Raw genomic sequence first — 17,752 nt, 5'->3', positions numbered from 1 at the left:
TTCCTCACTCCCTCCTTTCTCCACTGCCTCACTCCCTCCCGTCTCTGCTGCCTTGCTCCCTTCTCTACCACTTTGCTTCCTTCTGAAGTGCTTGGCATCCTTCTATGCCGTCTTCAGTCTTCACTAAGCGCCTGGTGTATGCAAATTAACTGCCATCTTTGTTTGGTTAATTTGCATGCTCACTCCTGATTGGCTGGTGGGTGTGGTAGAGGATGGTCAATTTGCATGTTTCTCTTTAATTAGTGTAGATGGTAATACTAGAGGCCTGGTGCATTTGGAAGGGAGGGGGCAGTCCCCTCAGCCCAGCCTGTGTCCTTTTGCAATCTGGGAGCAGGGGATCTCTGACTGATAGCTTAGGCCCGTTCCCCATGGGCCCACTCCTCATGGAAGCCAGCCTAAGCCATCAGTAGGACATCCTTAGTGCTGCTGCTGAGGCAGGAGAGGCTCCCACCACCACTGCTTTGCTTGCCAGCCATGGGTCTGGCTTCTGGCTGAGCAGCGCTCGCACTGACCACCTGGAGGCAGCTCCTGTATTAAGTGTCTACTTCCTGGTGGTCAGTGCATGTCATAGTGACCAGTCATTCTGCCATTGCGTCGATATGCCTATTACCCTTTTATTATATAATAGAATACAATATATTAGTGGTTAGCGTCTAAATCTAGGGTTTCTTATTTAGTTTAACTCTCATTTATAATGGCTTTTAAAAAGCAACTAGTAATCTTTATGGCTTTACTGTGCTTTTACCAAACCTATCTGAGGAATCTGAAGAGCCTAAATGGGTATATTTTCCTTCAGAGAAGACTTGTGCTTGCTTATCATAGTGGCTAGGAGATCCTGCTAACCTGAGAACACTGGAGATAGTTAAGATCTTTTAAGGGTCTGAGTTTAATAAAAGAATCTCTCATTTAGCTTTTTCAGTTTGTTGGCGACCCAAGACTTAATGTGGAGTCTAGATTTATGAGTTAATATAACATTTGCTTCTAACATCTCCCACTCTTTCACTCTTTGATGATTTCTTATCTAACACTTTGTTCTTTTTCTCTTTCCTTTTTTTTTTTTTTTTTTTTTTTTTTTTTTTTTTTTTTTTTTTTTGGTCCTGGTAGCTTTCACATTTGTCATATGAAATTTTAAAAGTATATTATTCAAGATCTAATTGTACTATATTTTATAATGCAAACAACACTATAATATTTTATATTTGAGTAAAGCAACAGACTGTCAAATTACAGCGGGGAGGGTAGGGAGATATGGGGGAGATAAGATATCAACCGAAGGACTTATATGCATGCATATAAGCAAAAACCAATGGACGAAAAACTTTGGGGAGGGAGGGCATGTATGAGAGTGGGGGGCAATGATAAGATATGTACACATTTAATACCTTAATAAAAAATAATATGCAATTATAAAAAAATATTTTATATTTGGGTAAGAATAATATCCCCAAAATTATTTTATTGTATTTTTTAGTACTCTGCATCATATTCAAATTATATTTGAAGCTACATAATCTAAATAACTACATTAATAATTTATTTGTAGTAACTATATCAATTTCAAACAGATCAGACTTCAGAGCAAGGAAAATCATCAGAGATAAAGATTGGTTAGTATAGGGGTGTCGAACTCAATCAGAGAAGGGGCCAAAATCTAAAATCCAGCCTAAATTGCGGGTCAAATGGTTTACTGAACAGTCATAAACTGTCATTGTGATGGAAACGCAGCGGAGTGCAGTGATGACAGCGCGGTGCGGGCCACATTGCAAGGCCTGGCGGGACGGATTTGGCCCGCGGGCCTTGTGTTTGACACATGTGGGTTAGTACATAGTGATAAAGGGATCGATTTTTCAAAGACGACAATCCTGAATGTGTATGCGCCTAACAGAGATTCAAAATACATGAGGCAAAAACTAGTAATCTGTTTATAGTCATTAATAAAGAGAAATGGAAAATCTACTCTAATAAAGTCAATTATTTTCCCATAACATACATTCCCTTCTTAAATTCTGAATATAAAAATGTCAGTCCTTTTCTTTTCAATTGAAAACTTACATATGCCTAAAATCATTAAACCCTCTACTGATGCTTGGAAACTTCCTTTATTTATTTTATGACTTATCTTAGTAGTTCCTCTACTTTTAAAAGAATATGGTAAAGCTATGGGTTCTTCCTCTACACAAAGGTGCATACAGCATAAACACTTTAAGTATAATTTCACAGGACACATAGGGTAACAAATAATTTCACCCACCATGCCCATACACTACAGTATTTATCCAGGAATCCCCCAGGACAGAAACAAGAATAAGAACTCCACTCAAACGGTGTAGCTCAGAGGTTGAACGTCAACCAATGAACCAGAAAGTCACAGTTGGATTCCCAGTCAGGGCACATACCTGGGTTTCAGGCTTGATACCTAATAAGGGACATGCAGGAGGCAACTTACTGATGATTCTCTCTCATCACCCTCTCCCTTCCTTTCTCTGAAATCAATAAAAACATATTTTTTAAAAAATAATAAGAAACTCTGTCTTAGCATTTAAATTATAGAAGCAATATAAACAATTGAACCATACATACAGTATTTTGTCAGCGTCATCAGCTTCCACAGAAATCATGACTGTTGGTAGGTCAAATAATGTTATTGTTTTTGTCTCTGTGAGTAGGATGTCTACCATCTTCTTTAGATCTTCTTTTGTTATAGCTTTTTTGGTTGTTTTCTTCGTAACTTGTAACTCTAAAATGCACAATACAAATAATTTGCTAATTGCTACTTTAAAATAATAAATAACTGGGAACATAATATGCAACCTTCCTTTAAACCTAAACAAATTTCTAGTCTATATTTACAACAACCTTTTGTTCTTTGTCTTTCTTTTCAGTTGTCTTTTGATTTAGATTACAGCCTGCCTCTAATCATCTTTACCAAGAGCTAAAGACTCTTCATTGGAAATTCTGGTTAAATATAGGATCAAAATAGGCTTATTATCCATGCAAATAATACATTGAAAAAGGTTGGCCTCAAACTTATAAGCTAGCCAGAGGTCCAAGTTTAAAAAAAAAAATCATTCAGGACTGGGGAAGTTCGATTCAGGTAATAAAAAGCCATGACAAGGTAATTAGGTCACACAGAGTTCAATGTTTTCTGTTAAAAACAGGATGTGAAGCAGGAATCCATGAGTCTTTGAGAAGGGTAAAGCTTGGATGGCTTTAGAAAAACAAAACTTAAGGGTGTACACTTTCCACATATTAAGGCTCAGTCTCCTCTTAAGAAGTTCCAAAGCCTGAGAAAAACACTTCCCTTATAACCTAAAAAAATTCAAGTTATTTATTCCACTAATTGTAGAAAAGCAAGAGTCTAGTCAATCTTCTACTTAATGGCTGATTTTTGCCTGGATCTCTGTATTAACCATTTTCTGAATGTTGCTTATATTAAGAATTTGCCTGGAACGCCCTCATTTATATATATAAAAGCCTAATATGCAAATTGTCCCCTCAGGATTTCTACCAGGAGACCGGGAGTTCGATCACTCTCTATGACATGTGCTGACTACCATTGGGTGGCATGGAACAAAGAAAGGCCTCAGCTGGCAGTCAGCAGCTGAGGAAGGAAGGCCCCGGCCGGCAGCCAGAAGGACGGCTCCAGCCAGCAGCCAGAAGGCCCCTATGGGCCCTGATCACTGGCCAGGCCTAGGGACCCTACCCATGCAAGACTTCCATGCACCAGGCCTCCAGTACACCTATAGAATCTATCCCCTACAGCTAAAATGGCTGTACAATTAGATCTTGACGGCATATCCCTCTCTACCTGGAAAAGCCCACAAATTTATCAATTTGCCTCACTTGCCCTTATTTACTTCCAGAGATGGAGAGAATACATCTTCCCCATTCCTGATAGTTCTTCCAGAAGGAGTGAGTTCTAGTGTGACAATCTTGGCTCCTCTCCACACCTTTATTCATGATATTCCTTAAGAGGGTTGGGATAGACCAGAGGTGGTCGAGATTCTTGAATGAATGGGTAAGTGGGTCTGTCAAATTTGAGAATTCAATAGCAGGACTTTATCCTTAATGTCACATTTTGGCTCCAATCTATCATAGCTACTCTTATTATATTTTTCAATTAATTCAGAACTGTGTGGGGGAAAGGCATACTATCTCTTGGCTAAGCTCAAAGACCCCACTAGTCAGCAATCTGTGAAACCTTCTTTGGTTACTACTTGGCTAGAATTGGTGTGATACAATTACACTACAATTGAGTCACAAAAGCATTTTATTCATACCCCTCCTCACAAATGGATTATATGCAAATTAATATTCTTTCTTTACGAGTTTATGTAAAAGATAAATAGCTGTTACTTATTCATTTATTCCCTGAGTCCATCCAGAGACAATCTGTTAAGATTCTGTTTGGTCCCTACCTTACAATAAAATTACAAGCTTTTCTAATCAAAAGCTTCCTTTTTATTATACAGTAAAGTAAGGTTCTCAAACTTTAGCATGCATCAGAATCACCTAGAGAAACTCACCGCTAGACATTTTCTTAAACCTTTAATAAACTTTTCATTGTAAAATAGTTTCACATATACAGAAAATTTGCAAAAATAGTATGAAGAGTTCCTTCCTGTATACCCTGCATCCAGTTTTTCCTTTTGTTACCATTTATTAAAACTAATAAACCAATATTGATACTTCATTATTACCAAAAGTCACACTTTATCCCAATTTTCTTAGTTTTTAACTAATGTCCTTTTTCTTTTCCAGGATCTCATCCAAGATGCATTACATTTAGTCATCATATCTCCTTAGGTTTCCCTAGGTTGTAACAGTTTCTTAAATTTCTCTTATTTTGATGACCAGGAGTCTTGAGGAGTACTGGTCATGTATTTTGTAGAATGTCCTTCAATTTGGTTTTGTCTGATGTCAGAGAGGGCTTATGGATTTCTGGGAGGAAGACTACAAAGGAAAAGCATCATTCTCATCATATCATATCAAAAGTACATGTTATCAACATGACTAACCATTTGGTGATATTAACCTTGAACTGAGGTAGTGTTTGTCTGGATTCTCTGCTCTCAAGTTATTCTTCTCTCCTCTATATCCAGTACTCTTTAGAAGGCAATCAATATGCAAAGCCCACACTTAAACAGGATAGAGTGTTAAGCTCCACCTTCTTGAGGGAGGAATATCTATTATATATAAATTATTTAGAATACTTTTGTATAGGAGATTTGTCTATTCTTCCCCATCTATTTACTTGTCCAATCACTTATTTACATCAGTATGAAGTCATGGGTATTTGCTTTATATTTTGAGTATAATCCAATATTACACTATTTATTTTGTTATTGGAATTTTACATCTTTGACCATTGGAAGCTCTTTCTGTTGGCCACTGTGTCTTTTTCACATAACCCCACCATTTTTTGTTTATTTATTGTAGGTTTTTTTCTTAGCACTTTACTTTCTGATGCATTTTATATTCCCTGCCACAGTCCTAGAATCCATCATTTCTCCAAACATTCCTGGTTCCTTTTATTGGAGAATAGTATTAGAAACCAAGATCTGGGTACAGGATAGCTATTGCTACGGGAATATCATTGTTTCTAGGCCTTCAGACATTGTTCCTATCTGAAAGAGCAAGAAAATACTTGTTTGTATACTAATCCATGTATATATCTATATCAATATACATGTATTAATATGTATTTAGATAACATGAGTTCATATTAATGTTTCTAATTCTCTTCTGGTAACACATTTATAATTCTAAACTTCTTCCCTTATTTGTCAGTCATCTCCCACTCCAACAGTAGTGTGAAATCTGCTTCCCCTGTCTGCCTCTCATTTACTTATGTGTTCAAACCTAGTATGTATGTACAATGGTGAGGAATTGTCTCCCCATCTCCCCATGACAGATGACTTTATCAACTAGAGTATACTGTTCTATGTGGTATCATGTTTTAAATCTTATATTTTCTATTCAATGTCAACATCATTTATATCTACATCTTTCCCCCTCAACCACCACCACTCTTTCAGTGAGGTGATGTCATATGTTTGTAAAAGAAGTTGGATTCTTATGCTACCGTCTGTATTCCATTAAAAGGTCCTTCAGTCTCTTCACTGTACTACATTTTCAATGTAAATATATTAAGGTTCATTTTTTGTGCTGTAAGTTTCTAGAATTTATAAATGCATATTTTCATGTTTTCCTCACTATAGTATCATATAGAATAGTTTCACCCTCCTAAAAAAAAAAAATCCACTGTTTCACCTACTAAACTCCCTACCCTCTTCAAGCCCCTGGCAACCACTGATCTATTTTGTTTCTATACTTTTGCATTTTCCATAATATCATTTACATGGAATTATGCAATGCTACACACAGCCTTTTTAGACTGGCTTATTTGGCTTAGCAATAAGCATTTAAGATCCATCCATGTTGTAGTGCAGATTTATAGCTCATTTATTTTAATTGCTGAATAATATTCCATTGGATAGATGTACCCTGGTTCATTTATCCATTCACCTATTGAAGGACATCTTGATTGATTCCAATGTTTTTGTGATTAGGTGACTAGAAACATTTTCATGCAAGTATGTTTTCAAATCAGTTGAATACTTAGGAGTGGAGCTACTGGATTGGATGATAATGCTATATTTAACTTTATAGAAAACCACAAAATTGTCTTTCAATTTTTTATATCATTTGCATGCCCATCAGTAATGACTAAGGGTTCTTATTGCTTCGTATTCTTACTAGCAATTGGTATTGCCAACTGGTATTGGATTTTAGCTCTTTTAATGGGTGTGCAGTGATATCTTATTATTTGCATTTCCCTAACTGCAAATGAAGCTGAGTATCTTTATATATGCTTATTTGCCATATGCATTTTTTTTAATTTTTATTTTTTTAGAGAAGACTTAGTTCTACTCTTAAGCTCTTTTTTCTTTTTGGTTGAGTTTTAATAGTTCTTTATACATTTAAAATACAAATTCTTTGTCATATATGTAATTTTCTAATGCTTCCTCAAATTGTGTGGCTTGCCTTTTCCTTCACTTAACATTGTAAAAATTGTATTTTAATAAAATCCAATCTTTCAATGTTTTTCTTATATAAACTATGCTTTTGGTGACATATCTAAAATATCATCACCAATCCAAAATCACACAGATTATCTCCTGAATTTTTCTTCTAGAAATTTTATACTTTATTTATTCATTCATTCGTTTATTTATTTGCATTTTGATCTACAATTGTTCCATTACAGTCATTGAAAAGATAAGCCTTTCTCTATTGAATAGCCTTTGTGCCTTTGTCAAAGATCAGTTGATTATATTAACTGTGGGTCTATTTGGTGGCTTTCTATTTTGTTTCATTGACAAGTGTTTATTGTTTTATCACTATGCTATCTTGACATGGTAGCTTTATATTTACTCTTGAAGTCAGGTTATGTGAGTCCTTCAAATTTGTTCTTTTGTTTTTTCAGGGTTGTGTTGGCTATTCTAGGGCCTTTGTCTTTCTATCTATATAAATTATAGAATTGGTTAGTTAACATATGCAAGTTAACATATGCAACTATATAGATATAACTAACTATATAGATATAAACATCTATTGTCATTCTTTAAAGCTTCCTGGGTGAAGTTTCTCCTTTTCCTTCCTTCTTTTCATTTAACAGAGACTTAGATAGAGATTGTACTGCTCCCATACATCAAATTATCAAGAAGTGACATCTAAATAATATTGAATTTCAATACATGAATACGTAATACCTCTCCATTTAATTAGAACTTTTTCATTTCTTTCTTCCCTGTTTTGTAGTTTTTGTATACAGATATGATCCATATTTTGTTAAATTTATACCTCCTTTTGTTCTGCTCTATGGTAAATGCTATTGTTTTTTTTTTATTTCAAATTCAAGTTGTTCATGATGGTATATAGGAAAGTAATTTGCTTTTATATATCATCCTGCAACATTGCAGGATATAAGGTTATTAGTGACAGGGATTTTTGTTTTTGTAGATGCTTTAGCATTTTCTACAGACATAATGAGGTCATCTGCAAATATGGACAGTTTTATTTTTTTCTCTCCAATGTGTATAAACTTCATTTTCTTTGTCTTGCTAAACTAGGGAGAACTTCCAATATAATTTTGAATAGGATTTGTGAGAGATGTGTTTTCCTTATTCTGGATCTTTGTGAGAAACATTCAGCCTCTCATCATTAAATATAACATGAACCTTGGGGGTGTTTGTGTGTGTGTGTGTGTGTGTGTGTGTGTGTGTGTGTGTTTGTTTGTGTTTGTTTTTTGAAGCACAAGTGATAAAACGTTATATTAGTTCAGATGTATAATATGATGATTCAATATCTGTATATATTGCAAAATGCTCACCACAATAAGTCTAGTTAACATTCATCATCATACATGGTTACAATTTTAGCTCCAGTCTTCTAGCTCCTTTCAAATATGTAACACAGTATTATTATTAACTACAATCACCTTGCTGTACATTACATCGCCATGACTTTTACTTTTATAACTGGATATTTGTACCTTTGACTTAAGTTTTTGTATATTTCCTTTATTAGGTTAAGAAAATTCCTCCTAGTCTTTTTTAAACTTTTTTAATTATAGATTTTATTTTTCAGCAAGTACTTTTTCTACATCTATTGATAAATCATATGTTTTTTTTCTTATTCCATCTGTTAATTTGATACATTACCTTTGTGAAAATTATAAATATTAAACCAGCCTTTTATTCCTGAAATGGGCCATATTTAGTTGAAATGTATTATCCCCTTTATTAATTGCTAGATTTTGTTTTCCAGTATTATTTTAAGATTTTTTTTTGTACCTATGTTCCATGAGAATTATTAGACGATAATTTTCTTATAATGTCTTTATCTGGTTTGGGTATTAGGCTAACGCTACCTCATATAATTAGTTAGTGAATGTTCCCTCTTTATCTACATCAGTAATTTTCAAACAGTATGTCTCTATGCCCTGGTGTGCCACAAGAACTTTTAAAACATGTAATACCTGACTATTTAGTCAGGGGTACTGACCTCTTTCCCCTAACATTGTCAAAATAAAAAATGACAACAAGCAACACAATAATAGCCATATAGTGTGAATCAATCAAAATTATACCTATTTTTCCTCTATCTCAGAGCAGGTTGCTTTATACTTATCAGGATACCACTACTTATATCTAACTCCCACTCCCAGATATTCCAACTCAGTATGTTGATCCTTCTATGGGAATTGTAAGAGATATACCTGATGAGGTTAATGTACATTTAAAATTAAGAAACACTACTCTAGTCTAAAAAATCAGCCATGTGGTAGAAGTAGAATTGTTTAGTTACAACTCACTTTAGAGACTAACTATATAGACATAAACATCTATTATCATTCTTCAAGGCTTCCTGGGTGAAGTTGTATCACTTCTATTTGTCTTTTATATAAGAAAGCCTTATGTAAATTATGATATATTGATTTTAGTCTTTATCATAAGAATAATGCAAATCCGAAGGACTTGTATACATGCATATAATACAACCAATGGACATAAAACTCTGGGGAAGGAGGGGATGTGTGGGAGGGAGGGGGGAAAAATCAATAAAATATGTAAAAATAAATAAATAAATGATTTAAAAAAAAAAAAGAATAATGCAAATCCACAGAAGGGTTTTTAAGGAGGGGAGATTGTATTTTTAAACAGATTATTCTGAATATAGTTTAGAAAAACAAGTTGGAGGTGACAAGAATATAAGCAGAAAGGGCTGGAGATGGTCATGACAATAATCCGGTCCTCCTGGTCTCTCTATGAGAGGATGAGTTTCACTCCTGCAACAGACATTGCTGATTGCCTAAAATTTCATTGCTAAGTCTTCTTCCCTTTCCTTGCCTCTTTCCATTTAATGGAGACTAAGACACCAAATATTTAGGTTTCCTACACTCTCTTAAAGCTAGGGGTGGCCATGTGACACAGTTCTGGCCAACAAGATACAATAAAAAATAAACAAGAACAAAGTCAGCTGGGAAATCTTTTCTTTCCTGATAAAAGAGATGTGACGTTTTCCTTCTTCTGCCTTTAATGTGGATATGATAATACCCAGAGCTGTGGGAGATATATATTGAGATCATGAGGCACCAGGCAAGAAAGGGCTTAAGGGAAGAGAATGATGGAGCTGCCAATCCAGAGTCTGGCATAAATAAGTCACAAAATTAAGACCAAAAGTTATCTACCTCTTAACTTCTTTTAATGTGGGGGAAAAATAAGCCTTTATTTGTATAAACAAATGGTAGCATGTATCCTCTTACTTGTCAAGAGCATTTCTATTACACCAAAAATAAGAGTCCATCACCAAAAAGGAAGATTCCATCAAGCACTTTCCCAACCATGTCAATATTCTCACTAATCTTTCATTATCATCTTAGAGGAAAAGACATTCTTACTCTACCCCAAGGCAAATGCCCCTCAAGAAGGCACCCCTTCCTTCCAGTACTTCTGACCAACCATTATTTCCTCATTCTTTTACCTTTACTTTCATAATCTTTTGCACTATTTCATCTTCTATCCTTGGCTTGGAACTGGCCTCTACTCTTCGTTCTCACAAATAACTATGATATTTAAACCCCAATTCAAATGTCAGTAATGTTCTTTCTATGAACATTCTCTTTTTTTTCTCACCTCAAAGGAGCTAATATTTCCTTTCTAAGTGCTCCCATCACATTAGGCATATATCTTATTACAGCATTGATCACAATGTATCAGAATTATTTGTCTCTGAATAAAAAGCTGAGGTCTTTTAAAACACACTCTGATTCTTGAGGATGGTGGTACAGGACAACCACCCTGGGAACTTTTAGAATTATATGGATAGTTACTACCCTGGTAATGTTCATGTTGCTACTGCACAAACGAGCATTGGGGAATCATTACCACAGTTCTTCCATCTCAAGTATCCAAAAAATAATGAGCATATTTGCTAAAGAAATATGATGGTCTGTTACTGCAATAAAAAACTGTATTTTCATTACCTGTAACACTAGGCAGTCCTTCCCGTTTATAGGCTGATTCTTCTAGGTCTTCTGCTAATGATTCAGTAGTTGATAAACTTGACTTAGAAACTGTACTGCTTCCTAAAACTGACCTTTAATAACAACAACATTATTCATTTGCTTAGATGTCCTTATGGATAATTAAACATATAAATGAAAATATCAGATTGAGAACCAATTATACTATAATCATAAGCAAAATTGATAAAAATTAGTTTTTCAAACATCAAGTTGATTTTTTATATTCTTTAAGTAATGTATTGTATTTTAGAGATAACACATCAAAACTATACCTAAAGTCCTTCAATGGATTCCCAATATATTTAGGGTAAAAACCTAGAATATAGCCGACCTACCTAGACTCTCCATCTTCAATATAACTTTTATCTTCCATTTTTCTTTTTTTCTTCTTCTTTTTTAATTTTATTCCTCAGTCTTGTAGAGCATTCCTACTTCAGGGCCTCAGCCTAGAATACACTTCCTTTCATTTTTCACCCGGTTTCTGCTCATCATTCAAATCCCATCTTAAATGTGACTTATTCATTTTGACAAAGGCTTTCTCAAGATTTACTTAAAAGAAAATCTATGTATTCATTGGGCAATCAGTATATTAAAGAGTTCCAAAATAACTTCCTTAAATACATGGACTTAAAATTACTCCAACATATTAACCGCGGTTCCCCCCCCCTCCCCACCTTTCTGTCTATAAAGTCCCAACTGCACTCCAAATGGGTGAGTCAAATTTAATGGAATATCCATTGTTTTGCTGAGCACACTCACTCCCCCACCCCTAAATCTCATGCTTAGTTAACATCTGGAACTTTTAATTTGTCAGATTGAAAATTACACACTCAAATATTTCCCTTTAATCTTTACATTGATTTAGGATACGCTGATTCATTAGTGCAAAGATCTGAACTTCTCTACTAGAAGCATTCACGAAATGTCAAGTGTGCTAGTATCTACATAATAAATGCATACCATTTCATTTACAAGAAAGAAGATTATAAAACAAGAGAGGAATCAAACCCTAGGAGAATAGGGATTTGCATGAGAGAATAGGTGTGAGGGAGGGGAGCAAAAGCCACTCTTTTCCATAAATTGTAGCATAAAAGAAACTGAAGAAATATGTCTGTGGGTATGTAAGACTAGCCTCCTCTTTTGTTTTTTCAGGAAATATTGAGTAAAGTTTATATATTTTTTTTCACTAATGTTTTGGGGTGAGTGTAGAAGAACTTAAGACGTGCAAATTAGATCTAATCTATTTCTAATTAGATCTAATTATGAGAAGATCATAAAGATGGTACATTAGGATGACAGAGTGGAACTTGGACACTGGGGACAATAGACATCTAAGTTACATATATGCAACTAAAATGAAAAGAAAATGTATATAATATTTTTTAAAAGTATAGAACAGTATACTCTACCTTGAAAACTGCCCTAACATACTAGGATTTAGTGTATTTTGAAAAAGGCTGTGGGAAGCTACATATTCTGATGTAAATGATCCTTCTCGTGATGTCAATAGTTTACTTGGCTTTGGTGTACCAACCAGTGGATCTGGTCGGTAAAGAGGTCGAGGAGTAACATCAACTCCATTTGCATCAAACACCTGTGGAAAATGGTAATATAAAATTAAATAAGTAAGAAAGATGAGGTTCCTAGAAAATCAAAATAAAAGTAATAGGGGAAAAAAGGTAAGTATTAATATAATGTTTCTGGGTTAGAATAAACATGAAAAATTGAACAATAAAAGCTCTTATGCTTAAAAAGTTTCTAAAGGAGGTGTACATTTTTAAGTCTTATGTTTTACCTATGTGTAATATATAATATTTAATTTGAGAAAATTCAAATAGAAAAATGTTATTCATCCAGATATTTTTTGTATATTTATTTTTTTGTATGAGCTTTAAAAAACTTACTTTTCACTTATCACTTTATTAATAAGCATTTCCATATTACATAAAGGGAGGGGCAAAAGTAGGTTTACAGTTGTAAGTATGCGAAGCAGAGTTTATTCTTGTATTATTATTTATTAACTGTTCCATTATTTTCTATTTGAACAACTATAAATCTATTTTTGCCTGACCCTGCATTCTTGGTTTGTTTTTGGCTAACTTTTCATCTTTTTAATAATGAAATTTAACAGGTACAGAAATGTAATGAAACAAAATCATATACTAGTTAAATAACATAAGGCAAGTTATGTTAATAATCACAACTAAAAAGTTAGAACATTGATAACACCTCTAGAAGACTTTGCCTCCCTGGATCATGAGTAGGGCCCTTAGTCTTTGCCCCTTCTGGATGACAGCCATTCACTCCTTCCAGTGAAAATTATTAACTTAATTTTGGTAATAATTTCCTTTCTCCTTTTCATAGTTTTACTAGAGGTCCGGTGCATAAATTCATGCACAGGTGGACCCCAAGGCCTGACTGGTGATCAGGGCCAATCGGCGTGGGCCAGCATGGGTGGGGAAGGTAGGAACCACAGGAGGTTGGCCAGCCAGAGTGAGGAGCTGCAGGAGGTTGTCCAGCTGGGGGGAGGGACTGCAGGAGGTTGGCCAGCCAGCAAGGGGGGAGGTTCCAATTGGGGCAATCAGGGCCAGCCGGCCATGGGAAGGGGCCACAGGAGGTTGGCTACGGGAGCACACTGACCATCAGGGAGAAGCTCCTGCATTAAACATCGGCCCCTGGTGGTCAGTGCACACCATAGCAACTGGTCAACTGGTCATTCTGGTTGTAATAGTCGCTTAAGCTTTTATATATATAGATTAAATATGCATTCCTAAACAATAGCATTTACTTTTTATATAATGTATTGAAGTAAAATATGTATACAGAAAGTACACATATAAATGTATGGCTTAATAAATTTTTACCAACTGAACACACCCATGGACCCAGAATTCAAATTTAAAAACAGGAAATTACCAGAATTCCAGAAGTTCCTTTCATGAGAAACCTGTCTCCCACCAAAATTATTATTCTAATAACATGGATTAGTTTTGCTTGTTCTTAAACTTTATTTAGATGGAATCATATAATATGTACTCTTTGGAACTGGTTTCTTTTATTCATTATTATATTTGTGACATTTTTTTTCATATTATTAAGTATAGTAGATAGTTCATTTTCATTATTATACACTATTGCATTTTGTGAATAGTCAGAATTTTATTTATTCTATTGTTTATGGACATATCCATGTAGTTTTTTTGTTTTGTTTTGTTTTGGCTCTTACAAATGGTTCTGCTATGAATACTGTTGTGTGTGTTGCTAAATATGCTGTATGCATTTACGTTAGATATGTACCTGAGTGGAATTTCTAATGAAGCATCTTTAATAGATACTGCTAACGTTTTTGCAAGTGGTTTCCACCAACTATGTATGAAAGTTGATGTAATTTAGCTTTGTCTGTTTTTAAAATTTATATAGTCATATATTATGACATTCTGTCATTTTTGTTCGACAATATGTTTTTCTATTTCTCCATGTTGTTGCATGCACATTAGTTTGTTCATTTAAAGATGACTGTAAACTAATCTGTTGCATTAGTATTACATATCTTTTTTCCATCACTTTTTATTTTATTAATATATTTTATTGATTTTTTTTACAGAGAGGAAGGGAGAGAGATGGAGAGTTAGAAACATCAATGAGAGGAGAAACTAAGAAGGCAGCATAGGTAAACACCTGAACTTGCTGCCTTGCACAACCACTTCAAAACTACATCTAAAAGACAAAACCCACATCATCTGGAACCACAGAAGGCTGGCTGAGTAAAATTCTACAACTAGAAGAGAAAAGCACACTGAGATTCAGAGGAGGTGTGGAAGTGAAGGGCAGAAGTACGGAGGTGTGTGCATGGAAAGGGCTGGCAACTAAGGACACAGCTGTCTTTTTCAATCAGGAGGGAGATACAAGCTCCCGATTGCTATGAACTCCAGTTCCAGGTGAGCCTCCTGGGACCCAGACTCATAAAGAAGGGAAACTGGACTGTCTGGCATCAGGTTAGAACCCGAGGGCAGCTTTCTCTCAGAGGTGCTTACAGCAATTACCATGGGACACTGAGACCTGGGGGCCTTTTAGTGCAAGGCTAAAGGTCAGCCATTGCTGTTTGCTCTGCCCTGAGACCCTGCCCAACCCAATTTACAACCCCACCCCAGTTGTGCACAAAGGTTTTTGCACATGAATGGCCTGGCCCTTTATAAACTAAAATTACCTAACAAAGTTCTGGGGAGCCCAGAACTTCCAAAAGAAGGCCCAAGACTCCACAGCAGCTTGCATTGCTTCATAGTTGGGCCTCATCTGGGCACCTCCAAACCCCAATAAGAGGAATCTGAAAATCTCTCCATAGCTCCTGCTGAGTGGACTCAGCAGAGCTAAATTTACACCTCCTTGAAGATCTAAGAGCCAGTGTACCCATTGGTCAGAGTGGGACCATGCAGATTACAAACTGCTCAGATCCATAAGGGATACTCAGGAGGCAGACTCAATGAGCACCAAAGCTTATTTTTTCCTCTATCTCTTTTTTCAATGTCCTGTAGTTTTCTGAGTATAGGTCTTTTACCTCCTTAGTTTATTCCTAGGTATCTTAATTTTTCTTGTTGCAATGGTAAATGGGATTGTTTTTCTAGTTTCTCTTTCTGGAGTTCATTATTGGTGTAAAAAAAATCCATAGATTTCTGGGTGTTAATTTTGTATCCAGGTATGTTGCCAAATTCATTTATTAAGTCTGTTAGTTTTTTGATGGAATCTTTAGGGTTTCCTATGTACAATATCATGTCATCAGTTTTACTTCTTTTTCAATTTAGATACCTTTTCTTTTCTTTTTCTTGTCTGATCACTATGGCTAGCACTTCCAATACTATGTTGAACAGGAGTGGTGAAAGTGGATATCCCTTATTCCTGTTCTTAGGATAAATTGTTTTAGTATTTGCCCATTGAGTATGATGTTGGCTATAGATTTGTCATATAAGGCTTTTATTACATTCAGTTATGACCTCTTTATTCCCACTTTGCTGAATTTTTATCAAAAAAAGAGTTGGATTTTATCAAATGCTTTTCTGCATCAATTGATAAGATCATGTGTTGTCTCTCAAGTTATGTGATGTATCACGTTTATTGACTTGCGGATATTGTATCAGCCTTGCATCCCCAGAATAAATCCCACTTGATCATGGATATGATCTTTTTAATGTATTGCTGGATGTGATTTGCTAATTTTTTGTTGAGGATTTCAGCATCTATGTTCATCAGGGATATTGGCTTATAATTCTCTTTGTAGTGTCTTTATCTGGTTAATTTTGGGGGGAAAGTCTTAGGAGGATTGGTGTTTTTCTTAAAAAGGCAATTCTTAATAAGTCTTCTAATGAGATATAATAACCTTCTTTATGACAACTCATTTAATGAAATTTTCTAGAGTACACTGCAAAGAAGAGGGGATGGCAGCTGTACAATCTGTATTACAGCTAGATTAGTCACAATTACTATCAAACCAACTAATTCTTAAGGTCACAAGTAGACTTTTTTCATTCAACTCCAATATTATTACCAATAATGAATTATAGGAGGCAACTGCCAATATTATGTTGTAAAATATGTTACGTGGTAAAGATGAATAAAATCAATATATCAATATTACGACCCTAGCTGGTTTGGCTCAGTGGATAGTGTCAGCCTGCAGAGTGAAGAGTCCCGGGTTTGGTTCAGTTCAAGGGCGCATGCCTGGGTTTCAGGCTCGATCACCAGTAGGGGACATGCAGGAAGCTGCTAATCAATGATTCTCTCTCATTATTAATGTTTCTCTTTCTCTCCCTCTCCATTCCTCTCTGAAAACAAATAAAATATCCTGGGGAGGAGGGGTGTGGGGGAGGGGGGGTATTACCTGTATGGCTGCCTTTGTGGTAATCATTTTATCTGTTTTCATCTCTGGTAGCGTCGACATGACTTTTGTTAAACCCAGTCTGCTTGGGTTCATACCAAGATATCCTTTTGTTTGAGCTCCTTTTACTGTGCCAGAAAAGCCAGTAACAGACTTCCTGTTAAGTAAAGCTAAGCTCCTATATCAGGAAAAGAAAACAATACAGAAGATCCACAACTGAAGAAAAACTAACCAACAATAAAAAGAGACTTTCCATTAGAAACATGAAAACAATCTAAACATATAAATAAGAAATACTATTACTAAAGAGCTCATTATGTGTAAGAATAGATCTAGAATGTTTATATGCATTATGTTAAATTTTCCACTCAATTCTAAAAGGTTGCTATTACTATTATTTATACTAATTATTTATATGAAATCATAGAACTTTAGAGGGAAACATTTCTAGTAGAGTTGAAATTTAAATCCAGATAGTCAGATCCAAAGTCCACACTGATTTCTGGGTCTGTTCCCTTATCTGTATAATGGGGGTGATAATAGTTTCTAATTCATTTAATCCTCATTATTTGAGGATTAAAATAATTTATGTTATGGTTAGGAGGTGTCTAACATGTAGTAAGCACAAAAGAGTATAGAGTGCAGTTACACAGGCAGATTAAAGCATAATCATAAGCCTGCCTGAACAATTACATAATAATTTTTAATAAGTTATCATCAAAATGTTTATATCCTAGAGAAAAATTATTTTACTTTTGGATCTACTCTGTAAGTTTCCTAAGACAAAAAAC

General features: G+C 35.0%; 1 protein-coding gene across 1 annotated transcript in view; it reads right to left on the bottom strand.

Annotated features, from left to right (window-relative positions):
• The window catches only part of DNAI4 (dynein axonemal intermediate chain 4), a 61,304-nt gene that overhangs the window by 38,992 nt on the left and 4,560 nt on the right, over positions 1 to 17,752 (bottom strand). Inside the window, 4 exon segments of the mRNA XM_036447116.2 lie at positions 2,581 to 2,737; positions 11,051 to 11,163; positions 12,502 to 12,686; positions 16,965 to 17,139. Of these exon segments, the coding sequence (XP_036303009.1) occupies positions 2,581 to 2,737; positions 11,051 to 11,163; positions 12,502 to 12,686; positions 16,965 to 17,139 (630 nt within the window).

Source organism: Pipistrellus kuhlii, unplaced genomic scaffold (assembly GCF_014108245.1).
Source record: "Pipistrellus kuhlii isolate mPipKuh1 unplaced genomic scaffold, mPipKuh1.p scaffold_m20_p_2, whole genome shotgun sequence".
Lineage (NCBI taxonomy): Eukaryota > Metazoa > Chordata > Mammalia > Chiroptera > Vespertilionidae > Pipistrellus > Pipistrellus kuhlii.
The sequence above is the reverse complement of the archived record's forward strand: the minus strand, read 5'-3'. Positions and strand labels throughout refer to the sequence as shown.